Raw genomic sequence first — 24,202 nt, forward strand, 5'->3', positions numbered from 1 at the left:
TGAGAGACTGTCTTACAATCGGTCGAGAGATGTATTCCTGAAAAGGCGAACCCGCAAAAATCCCATAATCTCCGGCAACATGTTGGTCGCGTCTATGCTCGAAAATCTCGTTTTGACAGAGTTATATGTGAAAGAAATAGAGCCGGATGTTTTCCAGACTTCGCTACGAGTTGTTAAGCAAAGTGACTTTCTGCCTTGTTCAATCGCCAAAAATAGAGGGCTCTTCCAGGGAGGAAATGCCATGATGGGTTCTTTTACTTTTACTGTATAAAGGATCATTTAAGAGCAAGAAAGCCCAACAAAGAATCCCTCCACCCTGACATAAACTTCTGATGACATCTGATGAGACATCTGACCTCATGAGATTATAATCGGAGATATTTAAGGGCTGAACTAAAGATGAAAACTTCAAATTATATTCAAACAGTACGGAAAACGTCATCAAAAGGAAGTTGATTTCGACACCTCTATACATCTCGAGCTGTTCACCGAACTGTTCCACATTCCAATATCCCGTTCTCACAAGTGGGTTTGCTCTCTGCTTCTTAAGTTTCCACACAAGCCCTTTGATCGATCAGTATTTTAATTTTTCGGAAAATTTAATCAATATTTTCTGAAACAAAATCACATCCTGGCAATATTGCGGAAGGATCTCACTGTATGCCTTTCTCTGCTCGATAAATGATGGTCGGGGACAACCCTGGCCATTTGGCGTGACAAAATGTGAACACTGACGGATGCAGTGGGTTTCTTTGCTCAAACCTTCTACCCAAATGGTTGCCTTGAAGCGCAGGATAAGGCATCGATGGAACAAATGATTGAAGCAGGAATGTGTTTATTTCTTTGGAACACTTCCTTTGCTGTAACGGTGTGCCACCCACCACCTGTGCCCACAGAATGCAGATGGGAAAATCCTTCTGTTTTGTTTCATTTGTCGAGTGAAGTTTGTCGATACTTTTTGAGGACCACGCCTCGATCAGGCCTCGAGGGTCGAGTTACAAATGTTGTCTGGTGAAGACGAGTCTTGAGTTGCTTAGTCTTGAGTCTCATAGGTCTTGAGTCTGAGTCTCATAATTTTTAATTCTCACATTCAAAGTTGAATTTTTGAATGACATTTCCTTGCCTCATGCTTTCTCTTTTGCCAAATTGTCCTTTCCCCCCTCTTAATAATCAACTTTCTCGTGCAATGTTCTTTAATTAATGTGTACAAATGAATTTATTAATGACTCGATTGAGACTCATTTGCATACTTCTGAGTTCATCGTTATCTATCTATAATTCCAGCAATCTCTGTGTGTGTGTGTGTGTGTGTGTGTGTGTCTGTGTGTCTGTGTGTGTGTTTGTTTGTCTGTGACCGCTGTTTCTCGACAACCACGGGTCCGATATACTTGCAACTTGCCAGGTATATTGCTGGGGACCCGAGGATGTGCCTTTTCAAGGTTTCATATTAATCGGACAAGTAGTTAGCGAGCTATGTCCAAAAAACGATTCAACCAATCAGAGAGCAGCGAGCTATCACGTGTGCCGAACGTGGCGAACAGACTCTGCCTCGGACGGCACATTTGAGAGCGTATTCATTTATTTCACGTTGGCAAACTATGTTGGCGTTAAACTATGTTTTAAAACTAATTAAAACTAATTTGCGATTCATCGTAACTGCGATTTGCGACCTTCCGGACAGTGAAGACTTCACTTCCGGCAGCCAATCACAGAACGCGTTGTTGCGAGCCGAGCCGAGCGCGTGCGCCATTACGGTTCGTAATTCGATTTCTTCCGGAGAAAATAATAATTTCTCGATTTCTTATGCGCATTATTTCTCCCAGAGCGAAGGGCGGAAGCGAAGAGCGTTGTTTTTTTTGTTTACGGGCGTACGGGCGTACGGGCGGGGTAGAGCGTACGGGTAGCGTTTTTTTTTTTTTTTGGCAAGGAACGGGCACCCACGTACGGGCATGCCCTAGTACAATCAAATGTGACATCTGATTTGAGTAGGTCTGTTTAGTATTATCATCCGAACATATTGCTGATGATGCTTGACTGCCAGATTGAAATTCCATACTGTGTACTTTTGTTACACTTGCTCCTTGGATGCACTGTTAGGATAGCTTAGAGCATGCGCTCCCAAACGTTTTTGTCTACGACTGAAAATTTGAAATCACATTCGCCTCGCGACCCAAATGGTACCGATGTTGTTGTTCTGCTCCTTTTCCGTTTATAACGGGTGAAGTCCGATGGTACCAAGCTCCTGCCCTGCCTTGACCATGATTATCCTCCACTCCCCTCTGTCCTCAGTCAACTCTCTCCACTCACCAACCACCCCCACCTTACTGATATCCCTCTTCACAAATTTGTCCCATATCAGCCATGGTCTACCTCTTTTCCTCCTACCTTGTTCCCTCAACCTATCCACTCTCTTTGCCAGTCTCTCTTCCCCCATTCACACCAAGTGTCCAGCCCATCTCAGCCGGCATTTCACCAATCTCCCTGCCAAGCTCATCTGCACATCAATCTCCTCCCTCAGTTCATCCATTCTCCTTCTATCCACCCTCTTCACTCCTGCAATCCTTCCAGACACAGTTGTTCTCACAAACCTGTATCCTCTGCTGTTGTCTCTCTGTCAGTGCCACCGTCTCCAGACCTTAAAGGTAGGCTGTCATTACGCACGACATCAGAACCTTTCCTTTCAATCTCTTTGAAATCTTTCTGTCTGCCATTACTCCCTCCACCATCCTCCATGCATTCGCATCCACCTGAATCCTCCTCCGCACCTCTGCCTCTCATTACCATCTCCCGGTCACTGTTCCCCCCCAGATACTCAAACCTATTTCCTTGTCTGATCTCCTTCCCCTCTAACCTGATATTCATTTATTTTCGCTGATGCCCAACCCACGTCACCTGTCTTCAGCCCATGTGTTTTCAAATGCCTGCTTACACTCTCCAAGTACTTCCTGCATCTCCCGATCACTGTCCACCACAACAACCAGATCGTCCGCATACAATATCCTTGCCAGCATCCCATCAGCCGCATACAATACCAGTACCTACTATAAAAATTGTCGGAGAAAACACTTTAGTTGTGAAACCCCCCCTGAATAAGCGGGATTTGTGAGAAGTTGGCAAGCAGCCAACATTTGAATATGGTATATCGCTGTAAGATCATGTGGCACATATAGTCATCCGTGACCCATCAGAAGGCCCTCATGAACCAACTTGGGTTTTTTTTCCTGTGTGTCCTTTAAATGTTCTTCTCCTTCATGTGATATCTGCTTCCCTACTTTTACTCTGTGGCAGATTATTTGCCCTTCCCTTAATAGAAACCAAGACCCATCCTGTTATTCCAAGTAGCTTATCCTTTAAGACAGTTTGATTGGGGACTAACTGTTTCTGTTATGTGTATTGATTTCTCCGTGAAAACCCTCACGTGTGGATTCCCAAGTTCACCGGCATTTGTTTTTTGAGTTAGCACAGTGGCTTTTTGACCGACTCATACGTAGCACAGCATGTTTTCAGGAATGAAGTTTGCTATTCTACGTATGTCGTTTTCTTTTTCCATAAAGAAGGAAGAGCAATAGTGATTCTTCATTGTCATTGGCAGTTTGAATTATTTTAACCCACACCGAAGTTATCAGTTAATTGATGTACAATTGATTGAAAAAATTATTGAAACCTCTTCTTGTTAGAGAGGGTTCCTCGAAAAGAATTCCTTGAACAGCAGAGTGGTGCAGGTTCTTCCTCGAGTTGTCTATTTTGAAGTCAACCCCCTAACAAAGTCAGATCCCGTAAAACAATGCTGTTCTGATGCCGTGTCAGCAGGAGTCTATCTCTGAAGAAGCACGCCATCCTTCAGAAGGGAAGTGAAGCCAGATGTCATGTCTCAAGTCATGTAGATGCCAAAGAGCTGGTGACAACTTCGTGGAGACCCCTAACTACGTGCCTCCATGTCACAAACAGGAGGTTAATATGACTTACTTCGAGGTCAAGGTTCAGCATTCTTCAGTCAAAGTAACAAATGCCTTTATTTATGAAGCAGGAAGATGTATCACTGGTGGAGGGGGTGGCGACGGCATCCTGTTTTCTGATAGATCTGTCCAAGAAAAAAAAGAGCAGGCTGGTTTTGGAAAAGAAAGATCAATTGTTAGAAAAAACACGTGGAAGTATGCAAATCCCTGGTTAATTACTTATATAGATCTTGAAAGAGCTTATGACTCAGCTTGGAGAGAGAGAGAGAGAGAGGGAGAGAGAGAGGCAGAGAAGGAGATAGAAAGAGAGAATTAATTAGTTATTTAATGAATTGGAGAACTATTAAATTACATTAAGAATAGTAAGAAATTAATTGTTTAACATATTTATGGATCAGACAATGTGTAAGGTAATGGAGGATGTATATGGATGTGTGGTGAAGAAACTGTGAAAGATCTGGATCTCTCTGATGATATATCTTGTTGGCAGATGTGATACAAATCCTTACTGCACTGCAGTATTAAATATGGAAGAAAGAACTCAATGTTTTTCTGCTGTGACTACATATAACACTCTAAAGTCACGCTTGTGGAAAAAGAAATACACAGTCATTAATTCATTTACCGGTACCATGTTATTGTTCTATCCAGATCATCGGTTCTGGTGAAGCACTTTCTTTGACATGGATTACAATCCTGGATGGGTCGGCACTCATGACACTCATGACACTGGATACTTGACTGAGGAATGCATGAAATTGTAATTTCTTCATGGTGCCGGAGATAGCTCACTTACTCTTTGCAAAGGACACAGTGGGATCTTTAACATCCACCAACTAATACCGACAGATGGGATGTCTGTTTAACCTCCATCTGAGGGACAGCACACACATCCACCATATAAAACACAAAGTCAGTTTGTGTGTTTGCACAGACGTCTGATCCCCTTCATAAGGGTAGGTTTTAAAGGCCAATTTTTTAACACGAATGTGTGTTCACTACAGTCTATTTTTTGAGGATAAAACAAACGCGAAAAACATTTTCCATAAAAGAGTAATTATGTCTCTTCTATTGGAATGTAGATGGGGGCTTGCAAAACGGGCCTCAATGGCGGTGCACAGAAGCGTTTTTTAAAATAAGAATACATACAAGGCTCAGGGAGGTGAATTTCACTGCACATGATGTTTAACGTGCACAGAGTATAACTAGTGTTCATTTACATCCGTAGGATATCTAATAAAGAAGATATAAGCACACCTGAAACTAGGCCGAGGCTTCAGACTTTGTCACACTCAGGAGGCTGCACCATCGAATAAACTGTTCCAACCTGTTATTTTGTTTGGCTTTTTATTAGTAAAATAATAATGGACACGAAAAGCCTTGGGTGGACGTTAAAAGACCTCGAATATATGCTAACAGACTCAGGTGGACGTTGAAATACCTCGGATTGATGTTATAGGACAAAACTGGTTTTACACTGGCACGGTCTTCAAGCAGCCATCAATCATCTGGACTGGTCTCCCATCTCTACCACCTCTGACATCAACTCATCCTGGGAATTCTTCCAAAGTAAATTGCTCTCTCTCATGCACAGATTTATCCCATCTCGTCTTCAGTTGTCATACCCTTCCTCCCATCCATGGTACACAGAATCTTGTGGTGAGGCTGTTGCCTAGAAATAACTTGCCTTCGTCTCCTGTAAAGCAAATCCAACGGAAGGAAGTCTCATTTCCTTTCACAAAGCCCGAAACAAGTGTGTGTCCACCCTCAGGAGAGCCAGGAAACAATATCTCTCTGTTCTCAAGACCGAACTCTCTTATGTCTCCCTCTTCCAAATCCTGGTGGCGTCTGGTCAAATCTGTTTCTGGTGTTTGTTCCCTCTCCATCCCCTCCCTTACCTCAAATGGCTACACAGCTGTCTCCGCACGTGAAAAAGCTGAATGCCTCAACTCTGTGTTTGCCTCTAAATATTGTGTCCCAAACCCATCCCTCTCTGTACCCAACGTACCCAGTCATACCCAGCTGCTCCTGGACTCCGTGTCCTTTCCTCCTGACAAGGTGGAAAAGTTTCTATCAACCCTCGACTCTGATTCTGCAACTGGACCTGACAGCATCAGCCCACGTGTCCTAAAATCCTGTTCTTCCGCTGTTTCACTCCATCTCCCTGTTCTCTTCACCCTCTCTTTTGCTCAAGATCAACTGCCATCTGCTTGGAAATCAGCCAACATCACCGCTTTACACAAAAAGGTGCAAAAACAGATCCTAGCAACTACAGACCAATCAGTCTTCTCCCAATTATCAGCAAAGTCATTGAATCCATCATTGCTTTGGATATGAAATCTTTCCTCTTCTCCAATGGCTTGATCTCTGATCATCAATTTGGTTTCAGACCAGGTCACTCTACTCTGGACATGCTACTTCTGCTGTCTCAACAATGGATGGAGGTCCTCAATGCCAAACAGGAAATTAGAGCTGTCTCCCTCGACATATCACGTGCCTTCGATACGGTCTGGCACCCCGCTCTGCTCACCAAACTCTCCTCCTTTGGTATCCATGGAAATCTCCACGCATGGTTGGCGGACTTCCTCTCTAGTCATAGTCAACGTGTGGCCCTGAATGGGTTTCTCTCATCTCCTCTTCCTGTTCAGGCTGGAGTTCCCGAAGGCAGTGTTCTGGGCCCTGTGCTTTTTCTGGTCTTCATCAATGATCTCTCTGACTCTCTATCTCTTTGCTGATGACTCCACTCTCTGCCGCTCCATTCCTCATCCCTCAGATCGGCAGTCTGCAGCCTCCTCACTCTCTGCAGACCTGGACAAAATCACAGACTGGGCAAACAAGTGGAACATGTCTTTCAATCCTGACAAATCTCACACTCTTACGATGTCTCTCCGAAAAGACCGACTGGACAACCCTCCCATCTACTTTCTGAATAATCCTCTCCAAGAAGTTCTGTCACTCAAGCTTTTGGGTCTCACTATCTGCCATGATCTTTCCTGGGAAAACCACATTTCCAAGCTGGCCTCCAAAGCCAGTCGCCGACTAGGCATCCTCCGTCGTGCGAAGTCCTTCCTTGGCACACCTGAGCTCCTCACCACATACAAGGCTTTCATCCGCAGCTCAATGGAGTACTGCTCTCCCCTCTGGGCTGGTGCTCCTGCCTCACACCTAGCTCGTCTTCACGCTGTTGAAACCAAAGCGTTCAGCATCATTGGAATCTCCTGCGATGACGCTATCTCCGAGGGCCTTTCACTTACTCACCGCAGGCAGGTTGGTGGTCTTTCCGTTTTCTACCGACTCCTCTCCGGCCTTCCTCCTCCAGCTCTCTCTGTGCTCTGTCCCCCAAATATTCCTACAGGTCGCACAAGATCTGCCTGCAACCCTCTTATGGTTAAACTGCCAAAATCAAGACTCTCTGCTCACCTTCACTCCTTCATTCCTCTTTTCTCCCGCCTCTGGAACAAACTCCCTCACTCTCTTCAATCCCACTCCTCCCTCCAGGTCTTTAAAACGGCTGTTCCCCACCATCCCTTATCTTCCCCAATCCAAAACCTTGATCTTTTCTACCCCCGCTAATTTCACCCCAAATCCACTTTTTTGAGGTGCCGACTTCTTTCCTGGAAGTCCTTGTATTGGTGTCCTTTCGTTTTATGCCTATCCTGCCTCCCCCCAGGCCCTCTCCCTCCCACACATCTCCCGATGTCCCTGCTCTCAAATATTGTGTTTGTGTGCTTCCTCCCCTTCTCTCCCCATCTTGTCGACCGCTCCCCTTTTTATATACTTTGTTTGCTTGTTTGTTTGATTTGTTTGTTTGATAAATGTTAGCTCTTTCACGAGCCTCGACTCTGTATACAATAAATAAATAAAATTCCAGTGAATGCGAGAATATATACAGTGCATTCAGAAAGTATTTAGACCCCTTCACTTTTTTCACATTTTGTTATGTTTCAGCCGAATGCTGAAATCGTTTAAATTCATTTTTTCACTCATCAATCTACACTCAATACACGGAAGCCTCTCCTCAGTGAAAGACACATGAAAGCCCGCATGGAGTTTGCAAAAAAGCACCTAAAGGACTCTCAGACTGTGAGAAACAAGATTCTGTGGTCTGATGAAACCAAGATTGAACTGTTTGGCTTCCGTCTGGCCACTCTGCCATAAAGCCCAGATCGGTGGAGTGTTGCAGTGATGGTTGTCCTTCTGGAAGTTTCTCCCATCTCCACACAGGATCTCAGGAGCTCAGCCAGAGTGACCATCGGGTTCTTGGTCACCTCTCTTACCAAGGCCCTTCTCCCTCTATTGCTCAGTTTGGCCGGGCAGCCAGCTCTAGGAAGAGTCCTGGTTGTTCCAAACTTCTTCCATTTAAGAATTATGGAGGCCACTGTGCTCTTGGGAACCTTCAATGCAGCAGAATTTTTTTTTGTAGGCTTCCCCAAATCTGTGCCTCGACGTAATCCTGGCTCTGAGCTCTGCAGGCAGTTCCTTCAACGTCATGGCTTGGTTTTTGCTCTGATATGTATTGTCAGCTGTGAGACCTTATATAGACAGGTGTGTGCCTTTCCAAATCATGTCCAATCAATTGAATTTACCACAGGTAGACTCTAATCAAGGTGTAGAAACATCTCAAAGATGATCAAGAGAAACGGGAGGCACCAGAGCTAAATTTCAAGTGTCATAGCAAAGGGTATGAATACTTATGTCAATGTGATATTTCAGTTTTTTCTTTTTAATAAATTTGCAAAACTCTCTAAAATCCTGTTTTCTCTTTGTCATTATGGGGTATTGAGTGCAGATTGATGAGGGAAAAAATGAATTTAAACGATTTCAGCATAAGGCTGCAACATAATGTGAAAAAAGTGAAGGGGTCTGAATACTTTCTGAATGCACTGTATATACAGTCACGTGAAAAAGTAAGTACACCCCATGTAAAGTTTTGACTTTTTCAACATATTTCAACATACAGCTATTTGATCTTCATTTCAACAATATTGATAGATAAAGGTGATATAATATAACAAATATCATGAAACATTCACATTTTGTCGTCCATGGTATAATTTAAATAAACATAAATGCAAATTTCGCATGTGGAAAAAGTAAGTACACCCCTGCATTTATCACTACTTCAAATACCTACAATTAGAATCAGGTGCACCAGCTCAGGTGCAAATGATTAGAACATCGTTAAAGAGGATCTTGGAGGAACCTGTCTTATTTAAACCTCAGACATTTAGTTTGGTTTGGTCTTTGTTGTTGAAGTGTGCGGCGTCACCATGCCTAGATCTCAAGAGCTCTCTGAGGCCTTCAGAAAGAAGGTTATAGATGCCTGCGAGTCTGGGAAGGGATTTAAAAAGATCTCCAAACAATTTGAAATCAATCATTCGACTGTCCGGAAGATCATCTACAAGTGGAGAAGATTCCAAACAACTGCCAACTTGTTCAGGCCAGGCCGCCCCAGCAAGTTCAGCCCGAGAGCAGACCGCAAGATGCTGAAAGAAGTCTCTAAGAACCCCAGAATGTCATCACGGGACCTACAGGTAGCTCTTGCCACTGTTGATGTCAAAGTGCACGAGTTTACCATTAGAAAGAGGCTGCACAAATTTGATCCACATGGGAGGTGTGCTAGGAGGAAACTTTTGCTGTCCAGAAAGAACATCAGGGCTGTCGTGAAAATCATCCACACACACGACTTGTCCCGTAGGTTGGTTTAATATCATTTAGATCTGTGGTAACATCCTGTAAAATACATTCATGCAATAGACATCAGAATCGGGGTATTACATGGGAAAGACCGATAACAATTGGCAAAGCAAGCAAGTCCAGCATATAGGTGCGTACATACCATTCAAGACTACAGGACTATATGTCACAGTAAATGTCGCAGGAGTGGCCTTGCGTCGCGGTCGTCCCGGGTCTTATAGACGCCCCTTTAGTGGGATAAGCGAGCACTCCCGGGTTCACCTTCACCTTCAGTATAATTTCACTACATTCTCCCCGCCGTTAAAACTATACTGCCGCTAGGCAGGTCGCAAGCATGCGTCAGGAATAATCGATTGGGGTACGTCATTCCACTTCAGTCGGTCCACCCGTAGCGGTCGGGGTGGCGAAATACCCTGCCAGCTCGTGTCCGGAGACTACCGGGTACGGTGTCCCCAAGCCTGGAGTCCCCCGCATCGGAATAGCCGTCGGAGTTAGGTGTCGGAGGGGGCACCCCAGAGCCATCAGGCAAGGGAGTAGGCGACGACGGAAGTGTCGGCAGTAGTCCCATAGAGGAAGCTTCGGTAGAGTCCATAGACTCGTAGATTGGTTCGTCGATATCCCTGTCGTCGACCCCACAAGGGGCGAGATGGCATACAGAGACAGTAGACTCGCGTCCATCTGCCGTTATCACACGAGCATGCTCGGGATTAGCCTGGAGTACCCGCACCTTATCAACAAAGGGGTCGTACTTGCTAGTGCGAACCGCTCGTTTGAGATAGGCCGGGCCCGGCTCAGCGAGCCAGCTGGGTAAAGATTGGATACTACCCGAGCTTCTAGGGTGGTGGAACAGTCTTTCGTGAGGAGTCTGGTTGGTGGCTGTACATAGGAGAGCCCGGATCGAGTTTAGAGCCGCAGGTAGCGACCACGCCCATTTATCGAGGCCCCGGCCGAGGGTCCTGAGGCTTAGCATGACGGCCCTCCATATAATCCCATTAAAGCGTTCGATCTGCCCATTCGCCTGGGGCCGGTACGGGGTGGTGTAACTCGAAGCGACATTATTTTGGAGCAAGTATCCCCTCACCTCCTGAGACAGGAACACCGCACCCCGATCGGTATGCACGTAGGCCGGATACCCAAACATAGAAAACAAATTTTGCAGGCACCGTATAACCGTGGCAGCCGTCATATCCCCGCACGTATAAGCAAAGGGGAATCGCGAATACTCATCAACGATAGTGAGCAGATAACGAGAGTTACTCGACACCGGCAGCGGCCCTTTGAAATCCATCGCCAATCTCTCCCACGGTCTAGTAGCCTTAACCAGCGTCCCCATAGGAGGGTTGTAAAAACGCGGTTTGAGTTCCGCACAGATAGTGCAGTCACGGCAGATCCGGCGGATGTCCTCAATCGAGTACGGCAGATTACCACTGCGCACAAAATGCGCGAAACGCGCCACCCCGGGATGACACATAGTGCCGTGCAAAGCGCGCAGTCCCTCCAAAGTTACAACCCCCGCGCAAGTGGCCGGCCTCGATAAGGCGTCGGCAACCAGGTTATCCTTCCCCGGGCGGTATTTGATGGTGTAGCAGAAGTCAGCGAGTTCGATACGCCAGCGAGTGATTTTCTCATTCTTAATGTGTTGAGCATGTAAGGTGTCGTACATGAACGCAACGCTTTGTTGGTCCGTGACGATTTGGAAACATCGCCCGAGTAAGTACGGCCGCCATCGCCGAATTGATTCGACGATCGCGTACGCTTCCTTTTCGACAGACGAATGCCTCCGCTCAGCGGAGGTGAGAGTCCACGAAAAGAAAGCCACAGGGCGCCCCCCTTGGGAGAGAGTCGCCGCTATCGCATGATCCGAGGCATCACTTTCCAAGACGAAAGATGCACTCTCGTCAATCGTCGCTACGGCGGCGCCAGAGATGTCGGCCTTAAGGCCCCCGAAGGCCGCCATGGCGGCCGGGCCCATGGGGAACGTGTCGCAGGCCACAAGGGGGCGGAGCTTCGCAGAGAAATTTTGCACCCACTTTGAATCGTGGGCGAACAGCCCAAGAGCGCGTTTCAGCGAAGTCCGATCGCTAGGCGGAGCCATATCGAGCAAAGGTCGCAGACGCTCCTTATCCGGAGAGACAGAGCCATGGGTCACAGTGTACCCCAGAAGATCTATCGTGCGTAGAGAGTAACGACACTTAGCCTCATTCATGGTTAGGCGATATTTCTGCGCGACCTCGAGGAAGTGCTTCAGATTAGCGTCGTGATGCCCCTGGTCATACCCACAAACCGTAAGATTGTCCAGATAGACAAAGACATCTGTCAAGTTCACCTTCGTAACGAGGTCATCCATAGCCCTCTGAAAACATGAGACCCCGTTTGTCACCCCAAAAGGGAGTCGAGTGAACTGGTACAACCGTTGACCCGATTCAAAGGCTGTATAGACGCGATCAGCCCTAGAGATGGGGACCTGATGATACGCACTACGCAGATCGAGAGTGCTGTAAACGGAGTACAGGGCCACCTGACGTACCAGTGCATCCATCCCCGGTAAGGGGTAGGCATCCAGCTGTGTAAAACGATTAATCGTCTGTGAGTAGTCGATTACCATGCGCCGGCGATGGGCCTCACTTCACACCACTAAGACTTGGGCCCGCCACGGCGACCGACTGGGTTTTATAATACCGTCCTTTAAGAGCTGGGCCGTTTCTTCCGCAATGAATTGCGCGTTTGCGCGGGAGTAGCGCCGCGATTTTACGGCTACAGGAGTACAATCAGTGGTCAGGTTGGGGAACAGCGAGAGAGGCTCCACGTCCATCTTAGCGAGTGCGCACACAGCAAGCGTGTCCGGCCCACCGAAGTCCATTTCCAAACGTCCATGTCGCTTAAGGAAATCGTGTCCTAACAGAACGTCAGCACATAACGCAGGTAATACCATGAGATGCACGTCTGGGAACATGCGTCCCTTTATCACAAGTTTCAATCGACATTCCCCTTTTGTGCTCAGCCGAAGTCCTTGGGAGGCCATGAAGATCCGTCGTGTAGTCCCGAGAACCGGCCACCCATGTTGACGCACTAGTCGTTGATCGATAAAACTATCCGTAGACCCCGTGTCGATTAAGGCTTGCGCAAAAACGCCCTTGACCTTGAGCGGAATGATGGCCTGAGCAAGGCCGGAAGATCCGGCAGGTATTGTGCCATCCGGCTGAGAAGATCGCGCTTCGCGAGTGGATCCCACACCGGCTGCAGTTTTCCGGTCGTTCGGGCAGCCTGTGGAGGACCCTCGTGACAAGCACATAGTTGGCCGTGCTGGAGCAAGTGCGTGTAATTCGTAAGAGCCGCCGTCAGAGGGCGTTCCCACACTGGCTGCAGTTTGCCGGTCGTTCGGGCAGCCTGTGGAGGACCCTCGTGACAAGCGCATAGTTGGCCGTGCTGGAGCAAGTGCGTGTAATTCGTAAGAGCCGCCATCAGAGGGCGCTCGAGTCACGCATAGAGGATCACTGCCATTCACCGTTTCATGAGCTGGAGCAATAGCGTGTAATTCGTAAAAGCCGCCGTCGGATGGCGCTCGAGTCACGTGCAGCGTTCGCTGCGAATCCAGAGGAGTTTTCAAAGCAGTACCTTGTTGCTTGTTTGAGGTGGGCGTTCGGACGCCAGCCAAGGCCGATCGCTCCACGGCCGGTCGTGGTCGCGCCAGTTGTTTGGGCGGCCCGATGTCCCCCACCAAGGACGAGCATGCAGCCAGGGGCCCACGAGGAGGGGATACGCTCATCAAGGCCGGGCGGGGCGCTCCGCTCGGTGCCCGGTCCGTTGGCTCAGCGATAAGCCCATTCAAGGACGCGCGGGCTCGCGTGCCTCGCGCGGACTTCTTGCAGACCTTCGCGAAGTGGCCCTTGGTGGAGCACAGATGGCATATTGCCTCCCGAGCCGGGCACTCTAACCTGGGATGCTGCCGGTTGCCACAAAAATAACACTTCGCGTACCGTTCTGGCCGTGGCCGGGCAGCGGTAGCAGCAGTCAGGCCGGAATCCGAGTCCGCCTCAGGAGCAGCCAGGGACTCGGCCGTAGTCGAGTCCGCTCCCGTATCCTCGGTCGGTCGCGCGAGTTGAGAAGTCCCCTTTGGGATATATTAAATGTCGTGAAAATCATCCACACACACGAATTGTCCCGTAGGTTGGTTTAATATCATTTAGATCTGTGGTAACATCCTGTAAAATACATTCATGCAATAGACATCAGAATCGGGGTATTACAGGGGAAAGACCGATAACAATAGGCAAAGCAAGCAAGTCCAGCATATAGGTGCGTACATACCATTCAAGACTACAGGACTATATGTCACAGTAAATGTCACAGGAGTGGCCTTGCGCCGCGGTCGTCCCGGGTCTTATAGACGCCCCTTTAGTGGGATAAGCGAGCACTCCGGGGTCCACCTTCACCTTCAGTATAATTTCACTACAAGGGCAAGACTAAAGTTTGCCAATGAACACCGAGGCAAAGACCAGCACTTCTGGAACAATGTGTTCTGGACATATGAGTCAAAGGTAGAGCTATTTGGCCACAGTACCAGAAGACATGTTTGGCGAAAACCAAAGACAGCATTTGACCACAAGAATCTGATACCAACTGTAAAGCATGGTGGTGGAAATATTATGGTTTGGGGCAGCTTTGCTGCATCAGGGCCTGGGCAGCTCACCATCATAGAATCCACTATGAATTCTTCATTGTACCAGGGGGTGCTTGAGGATGATGTGAGGCCATCTGGCGGAAAGTTGAAGCTCAACCGAAAGTGGACCTTGCAACATGACAATGACCCTAAACATACCAGTAAATCCACCAAGGAATGGCTGAAAATAAAGAAATGGAGGGTTCTGGAATGGCCAAGTCAAAGCCCGGATCTAAATCCCATCGAGATGTTGTGGGGGGATTTGAAACGAGCTGTGCATGCAAGAAACCCCTTGAACATCGCACAGCTGAAAGAATTCTGCATGGAGGAGTGGGCAAAAATTTATCCCAGTCGATGTCAGAGACTGGTAGATAGTTATAGGAAACGCCTACTTGAGTTTGTTTCTGCCAAAGGGGGCAATACCCCCTATTAGAGCCAAGAGTGTACTTACTTTTTCACGTGACTTTATATATATATATATTTGTTCCCCATTTCCCGTTTTATAGTGGGTGAAAAATTGGTGTTGTTGGGGCACCTTTTACTATAGCTCAATCGTCACAAAACATTATATGGATAATTATTAACCAAAAGGGAACACAACGAAGGGGTGAGACAATATAAATTCAGAAATAAATTTTCTACCTCCCGATCAGTGGACCACCCTAATCCACACGTACAGTACACCCACTCATGTCAGATCAACCTCATGCATATGCATCACATCCTTCATCGTTGAATTTCATTCAAACATCGATTGGCAATAATTAATCAAGATAATTATCTCCTGTCGATAACAACCTCGCTGATTTGAAAAGTACAATTTAGTATAACTCGAGCTTTACCTTTTTGCATTGTCCTGCTTTATAGTCTACGGTCTCGTTTTGACGCTCCCTGTCCACCATTCTCCGACTATCCCTCTCTTCTTCAGCTGCTTTCGTTGAATATGGCATACTTATTATTTTTCATAATACTTCATAACTTTTGTTATTGTTCACATTATGGGATTTTTGCAATGTTGACAACCGCTAACATTGAACTCCATTTACCGCTGATCTCCGAGCACGTGGAGAATGATGTACTATTACTTTGGGCCCATAAATAATATACAGGCCAAAGGTGTGGTCTTCATATGGGCCCATAAATAATATACAGGCCAAAGGTGTGGTCTCCATACAACAAAGTAATTGCTTGAGCAAATTTTGGTATTGATGAAAAAATGGAAGGCCTATTCTTTTCTTCTCATTTCCTGTAGGCTTCGAATGTGCAGACTGGAGAACTGGTGGCTATCAAGATTATCAAGATCGAGCCAGGTGAGTTTGTTAAAACAGTAAGTATGATTATCTTATATAAATATTTTATTTACCTATTTAAAAACAGTCATATTTACCAAAGATTATTCTTGATGTTTGTAGATTTTTAAAGTGCGAAATAAATACTCTGACATTACACTCGGCAGTAATATTATTTTCAGCTGTCAAGACCGACCTTCTACCGACTCCTCTCCGGCCTTGCTCCTCCAGCTCTCTCTGTGCTCTGTCCCCCAAATATTCCTACAGGTCGCACAAGATCTGCCTGCAACCCTCTTATGGTTAAACTGCCAAAATCAAGACTCTCTGCTCACCTTCACTCCTTCATTCCTCTTTTCTCCCGCCTCTGGAACAAACTCCCTCACTCTCTTCAATCCCACTCCTCCCTCCAGGTCTTTAAAACAGCTGTTCACCACCATCTCTTGTCTTCCCCCATCCAAAACCTTGATCTTTTCTACCCCTGCTAATTTCAGCCCAAATCCACTTTTTTGAATTACCAACTTCCGTCCTGAAAGTCCTTGGTGTCCTTGTGTTTATACTTCTCCCACCCACCCCCCCTTCCGACGCCGCCTTCCCCCAATCCCTCTCCCTCCCACACATTCCCGATGTCCCTGCTCTCAAATGTTGTGTCTATGTGCTTCCCCTTCTCTCCCCATCTTGTCTACCGCTCCCCTTTTTATAGACTTTGCTTGTTTGTCTGTTTGATTTGTTTGTGTGATAAATGTTAGCTCTTTCACGAGCCTCGATTTTGTATACAAAAAAACCCCCCAAAAAAACCCACAAGCATTCATCACCTTGGTCATGTGACAGTAGCGAAACGCCGGGAATGATCAAGAAACACATGAGTTCAGTCAGCAACCATGATGGAACTATTTTATTATACATACGCCAAATCAACAGGTCATCAGCCTGTCGTTAACGCACTAGAATACAAGACCCGTCGCTTCGCTGACAGGAATACCAATCTTTGTGTAATTGATAAGAAAACCGTCAGTGTTAATGGGGAAAAATAAAATTAGGCAGTGTATAGGTACCAGCCTATGTATATTATATACTCAGGGAGTGAGGAGGGAGGTGGGTTGGCGAGCGCTAATGGGATATTCATTACAGCCTTTTTATATGCTGAATTATGAATAATATACACCAACATACCAAGAGGAAGATCAAAATCGAAATAATTAGGCACGGGCCATGGCAGGAAACAAACTCTGAGGTGGCCTCGTGTAAATGGTGGCCTCTGCCTTGTGTAAATGCTAAAAACGAAAGCAGGGCTTTCAGTTTCCTCATCATAGTTGCGATGGCTAATCTATGAAGCAAGACCAAAAGGGATTCCTGGGAGACCCTGCTGGCTGTGCGGGGATAGCCAGCGTCGCAACTTGGTGTTTGCAGTTTCGCCACGTGTGCCCATGAACCCATACACAAACGTCCCTTCCCTTTTTTGCATCACAAACCTTATTGGGAGTTCCCTGAATCGACCATCGTTGGTTTCATTGAAATCCGATAATCCATTCTTAAGTTATAGCACGACAGACAGACTGGCACGGCACTTTTTATAATATAGACTAGTATACAAGGCCCGCCGACGGCTGGACGCACGCACACAACAGAGCTTCTTTTTTGCATTAGATGTATGGGATGGGCTTCCACAACAGGTCACCATGCTCTTTCAGTCATGCCTCTCCTCTACCCCCACCCGTGCTTTCCATCAATCTGTAACTCCAGCATACTGGCAAAAAAGATACAACCACCACCAACAACTAAGCTGTTCTAAACTCAATTCAGGCATGGTTGTTAATTCTGAGTTATTTTGGGCTATTTCTGTTACCTTACAAAAGGTGACATCATTTTTAGCCGCGTCGCAGACGCTGCTCATAGAGTGCCCTCTGTTGTTGTTCTTGTCCTTCTTCTTCTTCTTCTTGTTGTTGTTCTTGCAGAGAAGACAAAACCTCAAAGCTCCACCCATTCTGGGAACCATAGCTCCACCCATTCTGGGAGTGGCTTCATATAAACAAATATCCACCATTTTATTAATTCGCATAGCTTTGAGGCCTGTTTTGTAGGCCCGTGGTGTCTTGCTCTCTCACACAGTTTTATTTCAAATCAAATTCGATATATCATTTCATTTTTCACAGTCGCTAACATAGTTTTAGACTCGGTTGAAAAAAAACGGGAAGAAAATCCGAAATTCGGGAAATTGCCGAGATACATTTTTTTACAATCGCGGAATGGTCAGTCATACACCGCCTGAAATAACAGACGGGAAAATGCCGAGATATATTAAAAATTCGTCCATTTGATGACAATCGTCACGATGAAATATTTCGACGCGGCTTTTGTTTTTTTTACCAATGTTTGCATGTGCTGTCGACCAATTCAGTGGTTTCACCAACAAATACTGACTGGGGTGTATTTATACACCAGCAAGCACGAGTTGAACTTTTCTACTCATTCTCATCCCTTCATTTCCCTGTTGGCACTGCCCTGTTGTATCTGTCCAAACCAGGTTTTCAATCCTATTCCTTCAAGGTGGTGACGAATCATTATTTTGTTTTCTCCACATCCCAGTTATGTTATGGATCTTGGGGTATATTGAAGGCCTTGGAATAAACTAGACTGCGTTTAGCAAGAAAATTGTCTTCAGTCCTATTGTCTTTGATCCTTCCGTCCTCTTGATGTTCCGTCTTCTGAGTAATTGGAGAAAGTGGTGGAGGTTATGGGGATGACCGAAAGGGCAGGGGACCAGACTAACATTTGCTTCATAAAATTTAATGACCATGTTGCAGAAAAGCGTGGCCTACATTAATTCTCTTCAAGCTACCACTGACACAGATCTCCTGTGAATTTTCAGTTTCATCAACGGTGAGTTGATGGCGGTAGTATGTGTACATGCTGATGGTGTATGCCGATGTGTATTTAATGATAAAATGTGCATGATGGGTCTTGCATCATCCTGAGTGAGCCAATCACTGTGGTGTAGTCACACGTTTTTTATTTATTTAATGTATATGTAGTTATCGACCAAATCGTCATTGTCACCCCTCCCACATCTATCTATGTCTATATCGAAATATCTATAAAGCTCAGTTGACTCTTTGCTCCACCAAATAACAGCGAAACGGAGTTGAGTAAAAGGGTGAAACGTCTACAGATGCTGTGATAAATAACTACCTCTGTCGGTTTGAATGTTTGAAAGAGAATAGACGTCTGGATCAATTTTTGAATTAAATTTAAATCCCGATTTATATATATATAAACGCGAGTTGTCTGTGTGTGTCCACATTTTATTCAGAGATAGCTGAACGGATCTTCATCAAACTTTCAGAGGTTCATCAGTGAGTGCCTGCGAGTGTTTTAGCCCAAAAATTAATTTTTTTTTTTTTTTAAAGGTTCGCTTTTTTGGACTTAAATTTTTTTTTAATTTTTTTTTAAGTGCTCGATAGTGCCGAAGCCTTTTTAAATGAATGACATTTATATACAAGTACACATTCGCATAAATAAATACAAAACAATTACCAGACATTTGAATACAAATAAATCAAACAATTCCGGAAGTGTACTAATTTGGTAGTATGGCTTCTTCTTCCTCCTGATCAGCATCACACTTAACTCAGAAACGTGAGCCACATTCACGCAGAAACGTGAGCCACTCACCTTCTTCTCCTGCCTTCCCCTCCACCCTCCCCTTCCCCCCTCCTTCCCCGCTCCCCTTCCCCCCTCCCCTTTCTCCCCCCTCCCTCCCCTCCCCTTCCCCCCCCTCCCCTCCCCTTCCCCCCCTGCCCTCCCCTCCCCATTAAGATATAAATTCTCTGTAAAAGAGCTTCCACTTCTGACTGCTCCCCTTCCCCCCTCCCCTTCCCCTCCGCTCCTTCCCCTCCGCTCCCCTCCCCTCACCCTCTCCCTCCCCTTCCCCCCTCCTTCCCCGCTCCCCTTCCCCCCCTCCCCTTTCTCTCCCCCCTCCCCTCCCCTTTCTCCCCCCCTCCCCTCCCCTTTCTCCCCCCCCTCCCCTCCCCTTCCCCCCCTCCCCTCCCCTCCCCTTTAAGATATAAATTCTCCATAAAAGAGCTCCCACTTCTGACTGCTCCCCTACCCCCTCCCCTCCCCCCCTATCCCCCCCTCCCCCTATCCCCCCCTCCCCTCCCCTATCCCCCCCTCCCCCTATCCCCCCTCCCCCTCCCCCCTACCCCCTCCCTCTCCCGCCTTCCCCCCCTCCCCCCTATCCCCCCCTCCCCCCTATCCCCCCTCCCCTCCCCCCTATCCCCCCTCCCCTCCCCCCTATCCCCCCTCCCCTCCCCCCTATCCCCCCCTCCCCTCCCCCCTATCCCCCCTCCCTCCCCCCTATCCCCCCTCCCTCCCTCCCCCCTATCCCCCCCTCCCTCCCCCCTATCCCCCCTCCCTCCCCCCCTATCCCCCCCCTATCCCCCCTCCCTCCCCCCTATCCCCCCTCCCTCCCCCCCTATCCCCCCTCCCTCCCCCCTATCCCCCCTCCCTCCCCCCCTATCCCCCCCTCCCCTCCCCCCTATCCCCCCCTCCCCTCCCCCCTATCCCCCCTCCCCTCCCCCCTATCCCCCCCTCCCCTATCCCCCCCTCCCCTATCCCCCCCTCCCCTCCCCCCTATTCCCCCATCCCCTCCCCCCCTATCCCCCCCTATCCCCCCCTCCCCTCCCCCCCTATCCCCCCCTCCTCCCCTCCTCCCCCGTTCCCCTCCCCTCCCCTCCCCCTCCCCCTCCCCCGCCCGGCAACACCGGGTACTTCTGCTAGTACACCTATATAAGAGTGTATGTGTGTGTCCCTTTGTTTGATTCCTATGCAATTCCATACACTTGGACCAATTGTCCCGGAATTTGCTCGACCACAATATTTTCACATGCGGAAGGTCAACGTCCAAATAAAAAAATTCAATGAGGCCATTTGGCTCATCATTGCCGTGGTGCACTCCGATGTTAATTTTGGCTACACCTTTAAACATCAATCTTCTTGGTGGTTTACTAATGTCTAAATAACCCTGTCTTGATCAGGTGACCCCACTGATACTAATACAATATCTACATTGGTTTGAATATGGATTTTTTGGGGAGTACAGCAGGGTATCTCGAAAGGTTGTGGATGGATTTGGACGAAACCTGGTGGACAGGTTGGGTGTGTGACAAGGACAAATATGTTCGATTTTGGCAAAGATCCGAATACGGATCCGGATATGAGAGATTTTAATTTCTCAAGGTATTCTTCACCATTGAGTGATATGGCCAAAAATGATATATAGCATTATGTAGTATTTCAAAATGTTGTGGATGAGTTATGACAAAACTCGGTGGATGAGTTGGTTAGGTGACAAGAACAAGCCGATTCGATTTTGGTTCAGGTCCGAATCCAGATCCGGCCTATCAGTGGATACAAAATGTAAACTGTTCAACCTGGTATAGGTATGCTCTCTACCTAGTGCCGTTCTTATCACTTGCATATTTTGCTTTTTGAAGGCAACTGTTCTATGGGTTTCTGTGCCGTTGTAGGTGATGACTTTTCCGTAATCCAGCAGGAAATTTTGACCATGAAAGAGTGTACACATCCCAACATCGTCGCCTATCATGGAAGCTACCTTCGGTAACCTCAGTTACTTCTAATGATTATTTCCACACCACCATATATTATTTATGAGTGGGGGGTACCTGATGTTACCTGGTGCTGTTCTAATCCCGTTGGCATTTTGAAGAAATAAAATTTTGGGTTTTTTTCTTTTTAGCCGCGTCGCAGACGCTGCTCATAGAGTGCCCTCTGCTGTTGTTGTTCTTCTTCTTCTTCTTCTTGTTCTTGTTCTTGCAGAGAAGACAAAACCTCAAAGCTCCACCCATTCTGGGAGAGCCTTCACAAATATCCACCATTTTATTAACTCGCATAGCTTTGAGGCCTGTTTTGTAGGCCCGTGGTGTCTTCCTCTCTCACACAGTTTTATTTCAAATCAAATTCGATATATCATTTCATTTTTCACAGTCGCTAACATCGTTTTAGACTCGGTTGAAAAAAAACGGGAAGAAAATCCGATGAAAGTTGCCCTTTATAGAACGAAATGAATTCTCAAAGGCCTGTAACTTCAAGTCCATTGAGATTTTTTTTTTTAAATCGCGGCATGGTCAGTCATACACCGCCTGAAATAACAGACGGGAAAATGCCGAGATATATTAAAAATTCGTGCATTTGATGACAATCGTCACGATGAAATATTTAATTTATACGTCGTCACAATAATGTGGAGAGAGGAGCATAGCATAGTTCACATGTCGCCACACACGGGAAATTGCCGAGATATATATATTTTAAATCGTGGCATGGTCAGTCATACACGCCTGAAATAACAGACGGGAAAATGCCGAGATATATTAAAAATTCGTCCATTTGATGACAATCGTCACGATGAAATATTTAATTTATACGTCGTCACAATAATGTGGAGAGAGGAGCATAGCTTCGTTCACGTGTCACCACACACGGGAAATTGCCGAGATATATATATTTTAAATCGTGGCATGGTCAGTCATACACCGCCTGAAATAACAGACGGGAAAATGCCGAGATATATTAAAAATTCGTCGCCACACACGGGAAATTGCCGAGATATATTTTCACTTTGCACAAAAATAACATCAAGTAATCGAATCAATAGGAATGTCCTGTGCCTATAACATCGACGTTATAGGCACAGCTGCATCTAGGCATTGTGTAACATCGACGCGGCTTTTGTTTTAATTAAAACTTTTTGTACTTGTTTTTTTTTTGGGTGGGCCTAAAACACTCCCCTACACCCACTACGGAATGGGGTCGGGGATCATTTAATATTACCTTCCACATAGCTATAACGGCTTAGGCACCATGGAGTGATTAAAAAAACAATCCCAAAGTATCCAACTTTTTTTTCAAAAATTTCAAAAAAGTTTAACATCTGAAAGTTTGACAAAAATCTGTTTGGCCATGTCTGAGAAAAATAGTGACACAGACCGACAGACAGACAGACAAACAGACAGACATCTCTGTTGTAGTATGGATGACAATTAGGACTTTATAAAATGGAGGATCCCAACTCTGTGCCTGGCTTTCTCCAGAGTATTACACGCAAATGGAGGAGCATGTTTACAAATTACAAGTAGGCCAAAAATAACAATATATACTTTTCACATGAATTGCAAGGAACTTCGGAAACAATTGACAAATCAACAAAATACGTATGTGGAATTTGTACCTTAGATCCCAGAATCATGACCGAAGTACTCAGAATCATTGTGTGAAGCTCAAACTGATCAAGACTAAACCCCATATGAGCATCCTTTGGGAGAAACGTGTGGAAGAACATGCAGCGATGTCTCTAGATTGTTCATTTGATTGGAAAGGTTTTGATGTTGCTGACACTCACAGCAAAAACACAGGATTTTGAAGGATTACTTCAGGGAAAGCCCCTGGAGACCAGCTATGATACTTGGTCCTCCTGGGAAAGGTCATAGGTGATGATGCCCATGAGTTTGAGAGATGGAATATTTTCCAGTGGTTGATTATGGAAATAGATAAATGGGAATGTTTGATTAATCTTTAGAGCAGACAAGTGAGGATGTGAGATTTGTCTGCATTGAATGACTCGTTCTAAGTGTTAGACCTGCATGTGATTCTTGGTGGGACAGCAGCATAGAGGGATGCACCTTCTGTCTGCCTGTCAGTGAGAAAGGGGTACTGTACGACGCAATGTGTAGTCATATGCAAAAAGGAAAAGAGGGTCTTAAGGAGTATTGGAAGGGTCACATATGTATATGCTAGGAACAAGATTGGGCCCAAGACATAGCCTTGGGTTTGGGCACTCCCACCTTTACTGAGAGAGAAGAGTAGATGAGAAGATTCCGTTGATCGTTACATTCTGACAGTGTCAGTGGAGGAAGTCATCAATTCTGGAAAGAAGGTGGAATTGCATGCTACAGTCAGAAAGCTTGGCAAGCAGAGTAGGGGTCAAACTGTGTCAAATGACCAACGTATGTCCAGAGAGATGGCCTGACCTCTTGTTTGATAACCAATGCTTCCATCCATTGTTGAGAGCCCAAAGTTGAGTGGCTCGAATGGAAACCAAACTAATGGTCAGAGATCAGGCTGTTTCCGAAAAGGAAAGAAGATGTCAGCCGCCGTGATGAATTTCTTGACTTTACTGATAATTGCAAGTAAGTTAACTGACCTGTGGTTGAGGAGATGTATTTTCGCACCCTCCTTGTGTATGGGAGTGATGTTGACTGTCTTGCAAGCAGACAGGAGGAAGGTGAAGGCTCAATCTCTGCTCAATGCAGAGCGTATCGCTCTATAGGGGATAAGTGATAGCAATAGGGCAGAATTTGCAAACACAGGCACTGTCACCATCTGGGCCCATAGCCAAGAAAAAGTCAATGCTGGCAAGAACTCTTCACCTTGTTGGGTTAAAACATGTTACACTATGCAGGAGGTAGTGAGTTAGAGTGGGTATGGTGGGGACGGAGAGGGATGGCTTCGGTACACAAGCTTTGGAAATATGAGAGTGTGTAACGTCGACATGGAGAGTGACGGGCTGCGTACATGAGATTTGG

The 24,202-nt window shown here is 46.4% G+C and overlaps 1 protein-coding gene across 3 annotated transcripts in view; it reads left to right on the forward strand.

The window, feature by feature from the left end:
* Positions 1 to 24,202, forward strand: part of LOC137435511 (mitogen-activated protein kinase kinase kinase kinase 5) — a 208,854-nt gene that overhangs the window by 15,448 nt on the left and 169,204 nt on the right. For all 3 annotated transcript variants that reach the window (XM_068129366.2, XM_068129365.2, XM_068129367.2), the window contains exons 2-3: positions 15,566 to 15,623; positions 21,128 to 21,218. In XM_068129366.2, the coding sequence (XP_067985467.1) occupies positions 15,566 to 15,623; positions 21,128 to 21,218 (149 nt within the window). The remainder of the gene's footprint in view (positions 1 to 15,565; positions 15,624 to 21,127; positions 21,219 to 24,202) is intronic.

Source organism: Myxine glutinosa, chromosome 9 (genome assembly GCF_964187855.1).
Source record: "Myxine glutinosa chromosome 9, kmMyxGlut1.1, whole genome shotgun sequence".
Taxonomy (NCBI): domain Eukaryota; kingdom Metazoa; phylum Chordata; class Myxini; order Myxiniformes; family Myxinidae; genus Myxine; species Myxine glutinosa.